At 38.3% G+C, this 15989-nt stretch overlaps 1 protein-coding gene across 1 annotated transcript; it reads right to left on the minus strand.

The window, feature by feature from the left end:
* Nucleotides 1–999: 999 nt before the first annotated feature.
* Nucleotides 1000–15989, minus strand: LOC103385138 (rho-related GTP-binding protein RhoA-D). The gene is made up of 5 exons (XM_008318922.3): nt 15834–15989; nt 6070–6225; nt 4252–4372; nt 2689–2819; nt 1000–2610 (listed from the first exon to the last, which is right to left on the minus strand). Exons 2-5 carry the CDS (start codon nt 6223–6225, stop codon nt 2437–2439), a joined length of 582 nt encoding a protein of 193 aa, XP_008317144.1. The 5' UTR covers nt 15834–15989; the 3' UTR covers nt 1000–2436.

Here is a 15989-nt window from a genome sequence, read left to right on the forward strand (position 1 = left end):
TTTAGGACATAATCTTGCATTTTAGTAAACATTTTTAGAATTTTTAGAACAATATTTCTATAAAACCTTCTGTCAAAATGTTAACTTTTTTGTCATTTTTTATCAAAAACTAAAAAGAATTGACAAAAATAATGTAATTTTTTTTCATAATTGTATGTTTTTCTGTATGTTTCTCATAAAATTAGGGCAGTTAGAGAACAATATATATATTGCAATTTTTTATGAAATGTTTTGTCAAAATGTGAACTTTGTGTCATTTTTGGTTAAAAACTAAAATAAATTGACAAAAATCATGTAAAATTATTTTTCAAAATGGTATCTTTTTCTCTCTCTCTCTCTGTTTCTCATCAAATTATGACATTCAGAGAACAATTTTTTTTTATAAAAGGTTCTGTCAAAATGTGAACTTTTCATGCAATTTTTGGTCAAAAACCAAAACGTTTTGATGAGAATTCCTGTAAAATTATTTTAAAAAATGTTATCTTTTCCTGCATGTTTCTCGTCGAATTAGGGTGTTTAGAGAACATTTTTTGAAATTTTAATTTATAAAATTTCCTGTCAAAATGTTAAGTTTTCATGACATTTTTGGTCAAAAAAGGTTTGACGAAAAGTTCACTTTGACAGTATTCTTTTTTTTTCTGTAGTAATTTAACATGGCCATCACTCCGGCCAGCTCCTTACTGATTGTGATTCAAAACCCTTCAATAAAAAAAAAAAAAAACCTTTTAAAATACATTTTATACATAAGCATTTAAAAAAAAACTTGTGACAGATGAATCGTAAGACTAAATGACCAAACCGATAACAGGTTAACAACATGTTAACAGGTTTGGATGTGAAGTGTTGGCATAAAAAAAAGCCAAAACCTAAGAGGCAGAAATTGTGGCTGATCATTTACTTCTATTGAAGAAATAAAAAGGTAAAAAATGACCTTCCTGAATTTGCTGATGGAAATGTAGCAGCGCATTTAGATGCGTTTCATTAAAGACAGCCAATTCATAGCATTTCAAAAATACTTTATTAGTGTTTATCTCATCCAAATATTACACACATCCCACTCTTATTAGTAAAGCAGTTTCATCATCCACATGTTCTCTTTGAACATGGATGCAGGTCCAATATGAACCTGCAGCCATCTCATCGTTTTACACCATGGCTGTGACCAGTGAGTACAGACCTACTGTGCGATCAGGGGCTTCTTCTGATTTAACATGGAGTCAGGGGGCTACAGCGGCCATCATTGTGGAAAACACCTCAGGTCAGTTCCACTGCAGGATGTGCTTTTGGTCATTTTTGTTCATCATGTCTCAGTTTCCATCTCTATAAAAAATAAGTGTTTAGCCACAGACATTTCAAGGTGCTTTTAGATCTGGTTCTCAAAGTGGGGATAGGCATCCTGAAAGGGCACAGAGCTATTGCAAGGCGGTCTAGCAAATGTAAATGACTTTCAAATCCACATTTTTTATAAAATTGGTTCCAGAGTGGGCAAACGATTATTGTTCAATGAAATGCTGTAGAAGTGTCCACAAGGACGGACTCGACATACCCATTTAAAGTGGGGTGCCAAAAAGTAATATTGTAGTAATATTCCTAAAATGTTGAATTAGTGTTTATTATTTATCACTAAAGCTAAAGTGTTTACTACAGAATTTTTCCTAACTTCACAAACTGAAGTATTTTACTAGATGAACTGGACTCTGAAGATGGATGTGCCAAAGAGAGCAGACTAGTTTGTGTGGGGCGGAGGGTTTTTGTGGTGAAGTTGTTGAAGTTGGTCTTTCAGTGCCAGTGGGACAGTGTCTCTCTGTCCACTGCTGCTGACCACTGTCTTCAGTGTTAGTCACCGTTACAAAACTCTCTTGCTTTTCTTTTTTTCCTTTATGTAGGGGACGCAGCGAGAACGTGACTAAATGTATTCCTTTTTTTGGGGTTAGAAACAGACCAATAACAAATGTGCAGACTCAGCACTTGAAGAAGCAGGACTCACGGGGTGTATCGTTAGACGACGGATGCTGACTGAAGCTGGTGTGTACGGAGGTGGAGTGGTGTGTGCAGGGTTTTAAGAGCAGCAGGTGTTCCACACTGACAGCTAAACTACCAGTGTCCGTAAACATGTACAACCACATAGACGCAGGGCTGTATGTGTTTGTAAAGTAACTGCATATTTAAATATAAACATACATTTATAGACACACACACGGAAAGTTGTAGGAAAGCAAACAGAGTGAGAGTAGCAAAGTAGACAAATTAAAAAAAAAAAAGAAAAGTTTAGCTTTTAAAGATCTGTGTCCGTCTCTACACCTGCCTGTGGCGTCTTAGTGAAATTAAGTGTTGTCCACAAACGCCCCTGAATGGAAGGTTTTTTTTTTTTTTTCCTAATGTTGATCTGGGTGGGCCGGAGTTCTGCCTCAGTTGTTGAGTCAAACTCCTGACTTCTCACAGCACCTGACAGCCTCCCCTCTTTTTACGCTTGCGGACCTGCAGCGCCGCTCTAGTGGCCATCTCAAACACTTCCCGCACGCCGTCCTTAGTTTTGGCGGAACACTCCAGGTAACCAAAGGCATTGATGCGGTTGGCCATGTCTCTGCCCTCCTCAGACTTGACCGGCTCCTGGAGGTCAATGTGTTCAATGTGTTAAATGACTGAAGTGTTCGTACACAGAGGGTAAAGGTGGACAGAAACACACACCTGTTTCATCTTGGCCAGCTCTCTGCGTGTGTGTTCATCATTCCTCAGGTCCTTCTTGTTGCCCACAAGGATGATTGGAACGTTGGGACAAAAGTGTTTTACTTCAGGTGTCCATTTCTCAGGAATGTTCTCTGGAATTATGAAAGGAAAATAAACTATTTGAGTTGACTGCAGAGTGAGTTCTTTCCTTACAAGGACATGGTTTAGAGAACTGTGTCATTTCCCCTGTCACTGGACAGAAATAAACAGAGAGGTCAGGAGCCCTGCAGTCTGGACCAGACTTCAGGGCTGTTTGTTCTGGAGGGAGAGTTTATGTTGGAAAAAACATCTGAGGCCTCGACCTTTATTCTTTGTTATGTTTGATATTTGTACTTCCAGTCTTGTCTCCCTCTTTTACACATGCTGTATAGAGATGTACGAGTGTATATATATTTATGTACATATGTGTATGTATGTATAGCAATATATATATATAGTACTATATGTACATACATATATACACACATACACATGTATAAACTGTATGTGTAAATGTATGTATTTAGAGTATGTATGTATGAGTGTATATGTATGTACATATATGTGTATGTATGTATAGTAATAGATGTACATGCAAATATACACATATACATATATATATGTATACACAGACTTGCGTGTATAATTGCAATTTTTGCCGCAGCTTTATTTCTGTGAAATGCACTAATCTGCAAAATACGCTGCCTTTCATCTGCACAATTTGGAAATGTAGATATGAAAATTAATGAAATTAACTATGACATGACAATTCAATTTCTTTATCAACTTATAGAAATTAAGTTTCAGTTCTCGTTTCCAGATTAATAATTCAAACATTTGCGCGTCAAGCATCTATGACTTTTTTTAATTATCAGAATAAGAAACCATAACGTGAAGTCAGTAATGTTTGTCTGGGAGGCAGCAGCAGAAATGTGAATACCAATAACTTAATCACACACTCGAGAAAACACCGTTTCAACTGTGTCATTTTCCACACTCTGCACCTCTGAAGGAAAAGTTTCAGTGAAACAACACATAAAATGAGAGTCATCACTGCTGCTGCTCTGAGTTTGAAATGCACTTTAGAAAAAGAATTTCTGGTTCCCTGTACTGACAGATGAAAATGTGAAAAATAAAAATGAACTACAGGTCCAAAAAACTTTAAACTCCAGGATGTTCATCTTTAGATTTCTGCCTCAGTGTGACTTTGGCAGTGAGTGTGTTGTGCTTTGTGTAGTAAAAATACCACGACCTCTGATTCATTATAACGTTATCATCATCATCAGGTACATCCTATTAGTACCAGGTTAGATGCCTTTGGAACTGATTTTTTTTTTTTGCAGAAATTCATCAAGATGCTAGAACCCAATCAAAAACACTGCTGGTTCTGTTCCCAGAGGCATTCGTTAGAATTGGAAAAAATGATACTAATTAAAAACATTACAAGAATAAAATCCTCATTCTTATGTTTAGGCTTTTGTAAGACTTTGAAAGGATTTTTATAATGAGACTCCAAGATAGCACACAGCAGTGAAGACGTCTTACCTAAACTGTCAGGACTGTCTATGGAGAAGCACATGAGGATGACGTCAGTGTCAGGGTAAGAGAGAGGCCTGAGTCGATCGTAGTCCTCTTGACCTGCCGTATCCCACAAGGCTAACTCCACCTGGTGGAGCGAGGGAGAATACAGAATAAATGATGTGAAGTTTTAACAAACGACCTACCTTATGTTTTACTAAAATCAAAATCAAAACTTAATCTTAATTTGTCACTATATCTTCCTTCAAGTCTCTTTTGGTATATTTTTTTCACGTTTTCTGTTTTCTTTTTAACTACCTGTCATCAAATCAGTCACCTTATAATTATTTTTCAACTACTTTCATGATCGACATCTCATAAATCTTTGTTCAATTTTTACTTTCATGATCGACATCTCATAAATCGACATCTCATAAATCTTTGTTCAAGTATTTACATTCTTATTGTCCACACATTTATGTCTGCTGTGCTACTTTTAAATATTGATTTGAAAATATGGATATAATGCACCACAATATAAAAATAAATTTCAGGACATGAAAAATGTCCCAATTCCTCCACTGATCAGGATAAAAAAAACAACAAAAAAACCCACCCAGAGGTCAGAGTGGCTTCCACATTGTCTTGTACCGTTAATCAAAACTGTCAACAGTCCCTCAGTGCCTGACCTGCTCCACATAAAACAATACCTTGCAAAAATAAAATGGGCTAAGCTAAGTGGAGGAACATTTTAATCTGACCTAAACTTGTCACAGTCTCACACGTTTGTCCTGTTTCTCTTTTTCACTTTGGAAGTTCCTATAAAACACCAGCGACTGTAATCCTGGTGTATTCACTGTCTTGTTGATTTTGATCTACACTACTGGTGGAACTGGAAAACTGGCAGCTGCTGCTGCACTGCTGGGAAATGGATTACAAAAATATTCTGCAAAAATTGTCCACATCATTTTGATTTTAATGTGTTTTTAAAGAATTGGAAACAAATCTGGCAGCTTCTGATCTCAGCGTGATGTGGGCACATTAAAAGAAAACATGTCACAGTTGTACACATGTAATGTTCCACACGACGACATGACAAACTCCAGGATCTAAATCCGTTGTCATAATTCTGTTCGCCACAAGGTGTCTCTCAGAAGTCAGTAGTTTCTACAGACTATTTTAACCAACACCGCTGTCTAAACGTTTGGTCTTTCAGTTTGTGTTCTTTTAGATGAATAAATAAAACCAAAGACCCGGAGTGGGCGGCGGGTTAAACTGTGACCCCTGACTGATGTTACAGTAATGAGGGGAGTCAAACAACCCAGAAGACCAACACCAGGCTCTGTGCCTCAGGAAACAGGAAGTAGGACATTAGTCATGAAGAGAGAAAGACAGAGAGAGTGAGAGAGTACACAGGATCCTGTTCCTGTTGTCAGGAGGTTTTGCAGCTTAATAAGAATAAAATGGACAATGATCACAGTGAACATTTGTTTGTACAGAAGCCGTCAGTAACAACTATAATACGATACAGCAAAAAACAAAAAAAACCCTTATATTTTAACTACTGTAACAACTATAATATGATACAGCAAAAAACAAAAAAAAACCTACAAGTTACTCAGTGTTGTATTACTGAACTGCCACTGTGACTTCGTGCTCGTTGACATCACACTGCAACAGTGTTATTGAGTTAACAACGGACAATCACATGATCAGATTCTGAAATCCAAACTTGTTAACTGTTTTATTTACAGCCCTAATTAAACCACAGAAACACACGTTGACCATCAGGGATTTGGATTTCGTTATGGAATAAAACAATCATAGTATTAAAGGAGACAGTACCTGTTTGCCATCGACCTCAATGTCAGCGATGTAGTTCTCAAACACAGTGGGGACGTAGACCTCTGGAAACTGGTCCTTACTGAAGACAATGAGGAGACAGGTTTTCCCACAGGCACCATCACCAACAATCACCAACTTCTTCCTGATGGCTGCCATCTACAACCAGAAAACACTTCAGTTAGTCTGTGGGAACTAACAGTCGACAGGACGTGCATTTAAAATAACACGGTTAATTCAAGTCAGTTCACAAAATATATTTTTCTGAATGGACTTTACATAAAAATTATAATTATTCTCCTAGAAATAATTTACTGGGAAAAAATTGTAGAATCTATATATACAATCAATGTCATACTAAGTTCATATTGACAATATAAAGTAAAACAGAAGACATTTTTTATACAGACTTTTGACAACCACAGTGAACTACACATGGAGTAAGCACTTTTTTAAAAAAAAGATAAAACCGCTTCTGAGCCGCGCCTACTTCCTTTTCCTTGACTATGTCATGATGGTGAGGTTCAAAACAGTCAGGATAAGAGTTCAGCACTGGACTGGAAAAGCAGTGAGAGGAAACTCCAGAACATTGTGCTGCACACACGTTGCGTTGTAATAATAATAATAATAACAACAATAATGGTTATTATTTTTAAACCCCTTATTTGTCCCACTGACAGTGTCTTTGCAGCCCACACAGATTTCAGAAATGTATTATTATAGTATGTTGGTTTTAATCAATGGTTGATGTAATGAAAAGATAAAGAAACGTATGTTGCTTATGATCAATGGTTAACGTAGCAAAACACATTCTTTCATTCTTTATGATGAGTATTAATCATAAATAAACACTTCAAATTTTTGAAGCAATTATGCATTTTCATTCATTTTTGTTACATTTTTATTTTTAAAATGTATTCAGAAAATTATCAAAATTCAGTTGTTTAGTAGCAGCGACTCAGGAGTGTAGACGTTGCCCTCTTGTGGCCAAAGATAATTTGACCATACAAGTCAGCCAAATTACAGAAAAATTACTTATAGTCTGAAAAGTACAGTTAAAGAGATCTATGAATAGATTTTAAATTATTCAAGAGACTACATAATGCATTGGAAAAAAAAAATCTCCCACAACTAAACTTAAAAAATGTGTAACCACAGATCGGAGATTTCTTAAAAAGCCGAATGTGACACCTCGGATGTCCCAGAACATGATTTGGGGCAACAGGAATTTACAATGATTTACCCATTCTCACCACAAACACCGCCATTTTTCCAGCACAACCATAAAAAGACAGGTGTTCAATTTTTCAACATTAAATCAGGTCAGAGTGGTGTGAGTTTGTCTCTGAGCTCCACCTGCTCTGTGCGATAGCAGCCTGCGTCTGCTCCATTCATCATGTTGTCAGAACCAAAGCACTGTTGGACGGACACAAACACACAACACTACCACAGTGCTGTCCCATAACGCTTCAGGAAAATGGGACAATTCCTGCAGACCTTGTAAGGAATGAAATAATGCAGTGTACTGACGACAATCTCTCTCAGAGCATGCAGCCTGCTCAGGGAGTGGCAGCATACCATGTTTTGGGGGAATAATGGTGAAAACAGTAAAAACACGGCGCCGATCAACTAGACAGTGCATGTGTCTGGGAACAGGAGAGAAAACTCACACATGGAAGCTAAAGCTAACAAGTGGTTAGATTGGAAGTACTTTACAGAGATCAAGAAAAGCTACAAACTTTAGGTGTGAAATATATTTTAAAGCAAGGATAGCCCTGGGCGAGCCACTGAAAAGTTGCTCAGAACAACAAATCTAATTCGACACCATCACCAGCCAACCATGCCCAGTTCAAGGAAAATTAAGCTAACAACGGGAGATCAGTGTTTTTCCCCCAGACATATCATTACCAAAGCTGTTTCGTGTCGTGTTATGCCAGGATACCTGCTGTCGGCTAACCCTAAAGCAGCAATTAGTTTGACTAAACTGCCGTTTGACAAGTAACTTTAATTTAATGTCCATGCTGAGTCCACTCGATGGATTGACACCTATTACACAGACCTATTCCAAAGGATTTAATTTGTCAGAAAGCTGAGAGCGTGGAACCCATTTTCATTTAGTACCTCACTCCAGTCACCAAGTACTTGACAGATGTTGAAGTAAAAAGTGAGAACCGGTCACTAAGTGCAGTTTTAGGTTAATTGTTTTCATAATTTCTTACTGTCAATGGAAGTAAGTCAGAAATTGGCCAAAAAATTTATCAATTTTTCTCATAAGAGAGACAATTTTTCTACTGCATTTTCTCAGAAAGAGGATCAACTTGAGGTTTGTTATTTTTAGGACATCTCTCCTCTAAAATTCTTCCCCCATTAAATCTGAGATATTGAGTTCACACCAGTCTCAGAAACCTGTCCCTTTAAAAAAAATAAAAACTCCAGTCAAACAACTCTCAGATTGTGTGAAGCAGCACGTGAGCAACTGGAGGAGAGTCACACTGTGTGAGGCTTTATAAGAGCAGGGACTGAGTCTGAGCACTGTAGAAGGGTTATGATATTCTGTTGCTATGAGGATAATACATGATAAATCAATATAACAGGGGCCACCCACCCTTGGACTGTTAGGTCGGTTTAAATAACATACTATAAATGTTTGTTTATCATAACAAATTACAGGGAGATAATTAAAAGAAAATAAAAGCTGATCTACTGTCCAGACTGTGTGTTGCATTTCTCTCCACTGCTCTGCTCATATGCAGATCTGTCACATATGTATGTACAGCATACACATATGTATATATTAGGGCTAGAATGCATTCATTTTAATTGAAAAAAAAAACCCATAGGCAAATCCTTGCATCACAAATAACCAACACATATCACGGCACCTTTCTGATGATATATAAAAAAAACAAAAATCATCTCGAAAACATATCAGACACATCAGAGGCCCTCTCACAAGACACAGGTACAGGAGAGGTTTAGAATCATAGCACTAGCTAACCTTCGAGACCAGGGCTGTAAAACTGTGGCGAAACCCCATGTTCACACGTGTCTAAGGATGATTTAAAAAGAAAAAGAAAAAAAAGCTTCTCTTGCATAATTTGTCCCCGCCTGTGTGTGGAAGAAAAGGACAAAGTTCTTATTCCTGGCACATGCAGAAGCGTACACTCATTTCTACCTCATTTCTCTGAGTCACACCATCAGTTATAACACATTAACCCATCTGGTTCATTAGACTCTGCAGGAGGGAACAGGAGCCGAACGATCTCAGAAGATTGTTTTATTCTTAGCAGGTATAAGACGGATGCAGTAAACACAGAGAGTGTAACTGGATCAACAACATCCCTGAAACCAACCTGAGAAAAACAACATGAAAAGTTGTTCCAAAAATAAACCGATCTACTGATGAAAACACAATTACTGACAAGTTAGGATACAAACATTGAGTGTCTGTGTGTCTTTCTTTTGTGCACAAAAAATTAGGACCACCACAGTACTTTTTGCTCGACTGATTGAGTTTTTTTTTTGCAGCAGCAGGTGGTTCTTGTAACTTTTTGTGTGGTCTGACCTATATCTCAGCATTTCTTATCACCAAGTTAATATTTACAAAAGGTCATATTAAGGTCAACATTGCCAAAAATAATTTAGAATATCTAAAAATATCACAACAGCATCGGTATAAACAACAAGATAACTGTCCTGCATTGGTTGAAAGAAAAAAATCCACATGTTTAATACCTTTTAGTGTACTCTTTTATACGGAAAATTATTTGACACCAACATGTCAACTCACTCAAAACAAATAAATAAACCAACTATTTTCTTGATGTACTTTTCCCTAAGCAAAATACAAACATAAAAACTCCACAAAATGTTAGCGAAAAAAGTTTTGAAATGACAAATGAGAAACTACTTTCCATATTATGTACTATAAAGGGTCACTGAATAGTCACACAAACAATGTGGCCTGTGTGGAAAAAATGTGGAAGGACATAAGACATGAGGAATGTCTCACCCAACTTCAAACACACAACCCTCTAACCACACACAGATCGACTCCCCCAGTCCTCGCTCTATTTTCTGTTTGCAAGTTACATAAAAGTTCTGTTAATCTTGATGAACCGTTATTAGGTCTTAACAATTGTTTGGAATGAGGTCAAAGTTGAAATCATCAACACACAGTTTCAGTTGCTGCCAGATGGGTCTCCATTATTATCTTTACTTAATGCTCTTCCTTATCCTGATGTGATGCCTTCAGTAACAATAACACACACATCTCTCCTCCGTCAGCTCACACAGACATTTAGGTATGTTTAGTCAGAAACAGCAAGTGACATGAGCTGGAGTCCACAAAAGGCCTGATAAGATCAGATAAGTGCTACAGTGATTTCCCTACGTTTATTTTACCATGGCAGTCAGCCATAGTGGGGTCATCAGGTCAACTATGTGTAGAAAAGATTTTTTACCATTTGATTATAAAAGCAATCCTTCTTTTTGCTGCTAAAAGCTATGGCTTCTGATGGTCAATTATTTTTGAACAAACTTCAGAAACACTTTTTCAAATAAGCCGCAGTTCTCCCTTAGACTTGCGAACAAAATATAGAGGATAAACAACGGTTCATCTAAGGTAGAGGGCAGCGGTGAGCTGTACTTACTACAGAGCCATTCATTGGATTCTCTCTCTCTCTCTCTCTCTCTCACACACACAAACCATCATAAATGTTAATGTGCATCCACCCCAAGACCTATGAAAACATGCAGTGAAGGACAGAACAGTTAAATACAAAATTAATTTCCGACCATGGCTGTAAACACTGGTTAAAGCCATTTGTTAAATAGTTGCGGTTTCTATATATTTACATATTTATGTATTGTTAAACATCTTACTGACATAATAACAATAAAGCAGGGGTTTGATGGTCTAACACTGAGGGCCTCGCTTCCAGTAGCCTCACAGCTCACCTGACGTGCTGGGGTACACGCCCTTCAAACTTTGAAAACTACTGCATTAAAAATAAAACCCTTGTCATCAGTGCCAGCAAACAACCCATTAGATATACAGTATATAAACACCTTACAAACAAATAGGGATGGGCAATATATTTTTACAATACATTAAAATATATTTGTACCCAATACAGAATGAGACTTCATTGCTACTACAAAATTATCTAAAGTGAAGATGTGTGGAGTGTGTGTGTGTGTGTGTGCGAGAATAGTGAGAGAGACGATGGGAGTTGAGCATCAGCGTGAGTCAAGGCTGGGACAGCAGCTGCTTTGGGCTATTTCCTGTTATAGTGGTAAAAATAAAACAGTTGAATGTGTACTCTCAATGTTAGCTCTCAATAATGCAGCATTTAGCATGATATATACAGCATATACATAATACTAGTTTTCTATTACATTCTTAATGTGGTGGTTTTGTATATAGTAAGATTTAGCAGAATAATATTGACTAATAATTGGTGCAGTTTCACTAAGCTTTACTTTAGAGGCTGAAAGAAATAGAACCCCTTTAACAAGTCCTAACAAAGTAGGACCTCTTTTTGCTTCAGGCCTGAACAGAGGAATTCATTGGAAGGTCAAATTTTCAAGGTCCAATTTAACTTGAGAACAGAAGTGGCAACTCAGGATCCAGGCTGGAGAAGCAGCTACAAGCGGAGAACCTAGCTGGAGCCCAAAAATAGGACAGAGCCAGTGAGACTCCCCCAGCCCAATTTATCACAGTGTGCACAGCTCAGCTTGGAGAGAGGGAGGAGGACAGAGAGAAATATCACACAGAATTATCCCTTTATCCACCACTCTCTGCCGAGTCTCTGCTGTAAGGACGCAAAGAAAAGTGGTGTCACAACTGAAACACGAGTGGGTTAGAGCACGAGCCCTGAAACAGATACACTCGGAAAATACTCCAGAGTGTCATAAGTAAGGTGGTGATTAATATTCCATGACTATTAAATCAATAGATCAATGAATCTGAGTCAGTAACTGTCTTTGGGAATGAGCCTCGTAAGGATTTGTCGAGACAGTTGTCCCTACTCTTTAGAATTGGCTGACGTTAATCGTAAGGATTTGTCGAGACAGTTGTCCTTACTCTTTAGAATTGGCTGAAATTATGAAATGTGCACACATTCCATCAAATCTGAGCCAAGGGAGGCAGCCAACATGAATGCACCACCGTTTTTTTAATGCAGTCACTCCCTCTCTTCATCACCTCCTCCTCCAGGCTCTTGTTCACACTCTGTCCTCATCTCATCTCTTTCTTTTTGCTGCCTCTCTTCCTGTGTTGCAGTGTGACGTCACCGTCAGGGAGCTAATGTTGCGTATCCTTAGGGTGCTGCATTCCTCTTTGCTCACTCACATAAGCAGCACCACTGAAAGCCGAAGCTGACACACACACAAACACAAGATTGAGGGAGTCACCAACTCAAACACTTCCTCAGTGCACCCAGTCCATCTGTGCCTCACAGCTCCATGCAGAGTGTGTGTGGTCAGGGATGGGGATTTGGGAACCCAAAACCCAGACATGCTTACTCTCATTGACCTTTTTCATTAATTTCAAAACATAACCATCTGCTTAACATAAAATAAATCAGACCAGGGAAATGACTCAAACATGTTGTCAAAGCAGCAACCCTAATTTGTTCCCCATTCATATCTGACTAGAAACAAAACTCATGTTTTTTAGGAAGTCTCTAAAAGGACAAGACTACAACAGGGAATTCTCCCACTCATTATTTCCGTTTGTCAGAGGGTTTTATCTTCACACTGCTGTACTGTAGACCCTGCAGTGTACAGTTAGCCTCCCTTGGAAGACGACAAAACACAAACAACCTAAAGACTAACCTGTGCATTTCACTGTTTACAGGCTTAAAGGAAACATCAGGCATTTACTGGCCTCTGCGGAAAAACCTCCAGGCGACTTATCTAAGACGGGATACTGTACGGCATTATGTTTAAACACCTCGGCTGATAAGCACCTATAGCTTTAACAATTCATAAACCACTAGCTTACCGTAAAACATGACTAAGAGCTGAAAGGTGGCGAAACATCTAAACAATAGAACTTTTGTCCATAAGAGTTGGTTTTATATGAGGACTTCCCTTGGCAGGAATGGAAGGAAAGCACAAAACACATGCTTTCAGTAGGTCAGTGACCAGCAAAGGATCGACATGAGGCAGTGTCAGGGTATGGCCTTTGGCTACTGTGGAAAAAAAATAGAGAGTTTCTAACCCATTATGGTTTTCCTTTTGTGCTGACCCGCTCAACTGTCTTCTGAGGTGACCTCATAACCGCCAAAAGAAAAGGAGAGCGTGCATGCAGGAGATGGAACATACACGGAAGATTGTGTTTCTGAATTTAAATGAGAAGTTATTGTTTATTTAAGTTTGGAATATCTTATAGAGATGGACGACTAGGTAAATATTTCATTATGTTGGGTTATAAAACATGTTCAATTTTATTGTCTGACTAGATCTACTTTCAATTTGGCTGAACAACTCCAATAATTGGTTCTTGTAGAGAACTGGCACCAGTGTGCCAATCATTTGTGCCCACTTTCACCTTGACATTCTGTTCATTTCTTTTGAGATCCTCACATATTTTGCCTTATCAGTATATTAAAGTAGGGTTTCACAGCAATACTTTTTTTTAGCTCTCTTGCTGATTTAAAAGGAAGGGTAGGGTGCGGGTGTATACGGGAAAGTTGCCCTGGAGGTTAAGCTCTGCAGTAAGCACAGAGAAAATGTGTGTTTCCTTGTTTATTACTTTATAATTGCATGGACCTCGCAGTAGCATTAGAAACCACTTGGGGTCTAATGTTGTTTTATTGCAGGCAGATGCAAGTTTGAAAAAAAAAAAACCCTCCATAAACTTGTTGCACATACAGCAAATTGCAACCTCTGTGTGCCCTGAATTTGTTTCAGTTAACATTTAATTATCAAAATGCATGGTCAGCTGAAACAGAAAAGCATGGCTTAAATCTGATTTCAAACTTTTAACCTATGGTTAAGTCTTAGAAGTAAATAGGACATTCGTTATATCTGCACTTTATGTAAAAAAAATGTTTTTCTAATCAGGGCTTGGACATTAACATTGTTTAATTAACTATGAACACAATTTATTTTTGCATCAAATCACATTTTTTTAGTTCCCCAATTTCTGGCACACAGGTTAAACAGTTGCACAGAATTTAGCCTGGTGGTTGGCAGTAATGCACCTGGAGTTAGTTTGAAGAAGCACAAGACAAATTAAATTACATTAGCGCCCAAGAAGGCTTGGTGAAAAGGGATGGAACTCAACCAACATTGCTTGGTGGGATGGGCTAAAAAGAATGGTTATGTGCAAATTGCTAATGTTAAGTACAACAGTCCTGGTACAGGCAAACAGTGTAGCCAGCTGACAATTGACCAACTGGCAGGGTTTAGGTTAAACAAAATTCTTTAAGATGTTGGAAATAATAGCTCCAACTGCACTGTGAGTTTGCACTAATCTTTGAATGAAGTAAACAAATGAAAATGTATAAATAAATGTAGCTGGGGGAAAAAACGTTTTGGTTGACAGTTTGAATTTCAGTCACATCATACCAGTAGCTTCAATATGATCAGGTAAATAACAGATGGTGGCTATAAAACTCAGGACAAATTAGAATTTAAAAGCCATACACAGCCACCTGCAGTTGGACTTCTGTTCACTCACTATCTGCAAACAAGAACAGCTTTGTCAGCACTTAGCTGTGCTGCTCCAATGACATCATACAGTTCTGACGAACATATACACAACACAAACACAAAACAGACATTTGTCTGTAAACATGCACACTGATAAACACAGAGAGACCATGTAAGATGAGCGACTTTCTGCATGCATGTCTGTCTGTCATCCTGTGCAAATGAGTGGGAGACAGTGAGACAGAAAGTGTCAGTGTGTTCGCAGACTATCACAGAGGGAATCAATCCAAGCCCAGGCATGACATAGTTTATGCAAATTTGACTTTGGTTTTCTTGACCTAGTGCTGTGTTTTCCCTGCATTGGAGTGCATACCAAAATAAAGCAGAGAGAAAAGTCAGTGCTTCAGTGTCCGGGCAGCACAACATGGGTGTGGTGGCTTAGAGAGAGGAATTTCCTCGGGTCAAACAAATGTATTCACGGTTGCCTATTTAGGGCAGATAGGGAGGACAGCTTAACTGACCGTCTTTAAGTTAAAAAACAAAACAAAACAGGGTTACTCGCCAATAAGTCCGGCGGCTTTGCTGTTTACTGTTAAATCTATTCGAATATGACAAGTGTAATTTAAAGGACTCATACTAGTAAAACAGGTTTCCATAGATAAATAGTGGAGAAACTTTTAGTCAGTCCCTGGGCCGTGGGAGAAGGTTACGCTACAGTTGAAGAAGGTATAATTATTAAATTACATAAGCGAAAGTTTTTAAGTCCACAGCCTGGACTTGTGGTGTAGAAATGTGCATATACTATATCTATTCACTGTTGTTTCAAAAAAATACACATCTACTCGTGGTTCACGACAGAGTTCCATCACATTTTTATGTAAAACCCTCCAGAAATTCTTGAAGCACCTTTAACAGGAAAACTTCTCAACACGTAACAGGTTTCAACTCGCCGAGTTGCTGCTGCTGCTCATTAACCAGCGAGAACAGAGGTCGATTTATCCGTTTGTTCCTAAGCCTGTAAACTCGACTCGTGTGGTCCTAAAGACTTTTGGTGGTTAGATGTCTGACAAGAGTATAAAATTTAAAAAAAGGCCTTCACTAACCTTTCGCAGACTGTACTCTCAAACGTTCAGTGGATCCGTGCTTCCTCCTTTGCTGTAGCAGCTGTAATCACAGTGAGCGCCCAAGAAGCTAAAGCGACGTCCGCAGGACCCTCCCAATCTGCTGCCTTCACTCACACTCGGAAAATGTAATTCGCG

The sequence above is a fragment of the Cynoglossus semilaevis genome, chromosome 10 (genome assembly GCF_000523025.1).
Source record: "Cynoglossus semilaevis isolate Cse_v1.0 chromosome 10, Cse_v1.0, whole genome shotgun sequence".
Lineage (NCBI taxonomy): Eukaryota > Metazoa > Chordata > Actinopteri > Pleuronectiformes > Cynoglossidae > Cynoglossus > Cynoglossus semilaevis.

Excerpts from the sequence above, each read along its gene's own strand:
- LOC103385138 (XM_008318922.3), bottom strand. The coding sequence starts at position 6,225 with ATGGCAGCCATCAGGAAGAAGTTGGTGATTGTTGGTGATGGTGCCTGT. Across the intron at positions 4,373-6,069 it reads TTGAGGTCGATGGCAAACAG|GTGGAGTTAGCCTTGTGGGA; the intron begins GTACTGTCTCCT and ends TCGCTCCACCAG. Across the intron at positions 2,820-4,251 it reads AGACAGTCCTGACAGTTTAG|AGAACATTCCTGAGAAATGG; the intron begins GTAAGACGTCTT and ends TCATAATTCCAG.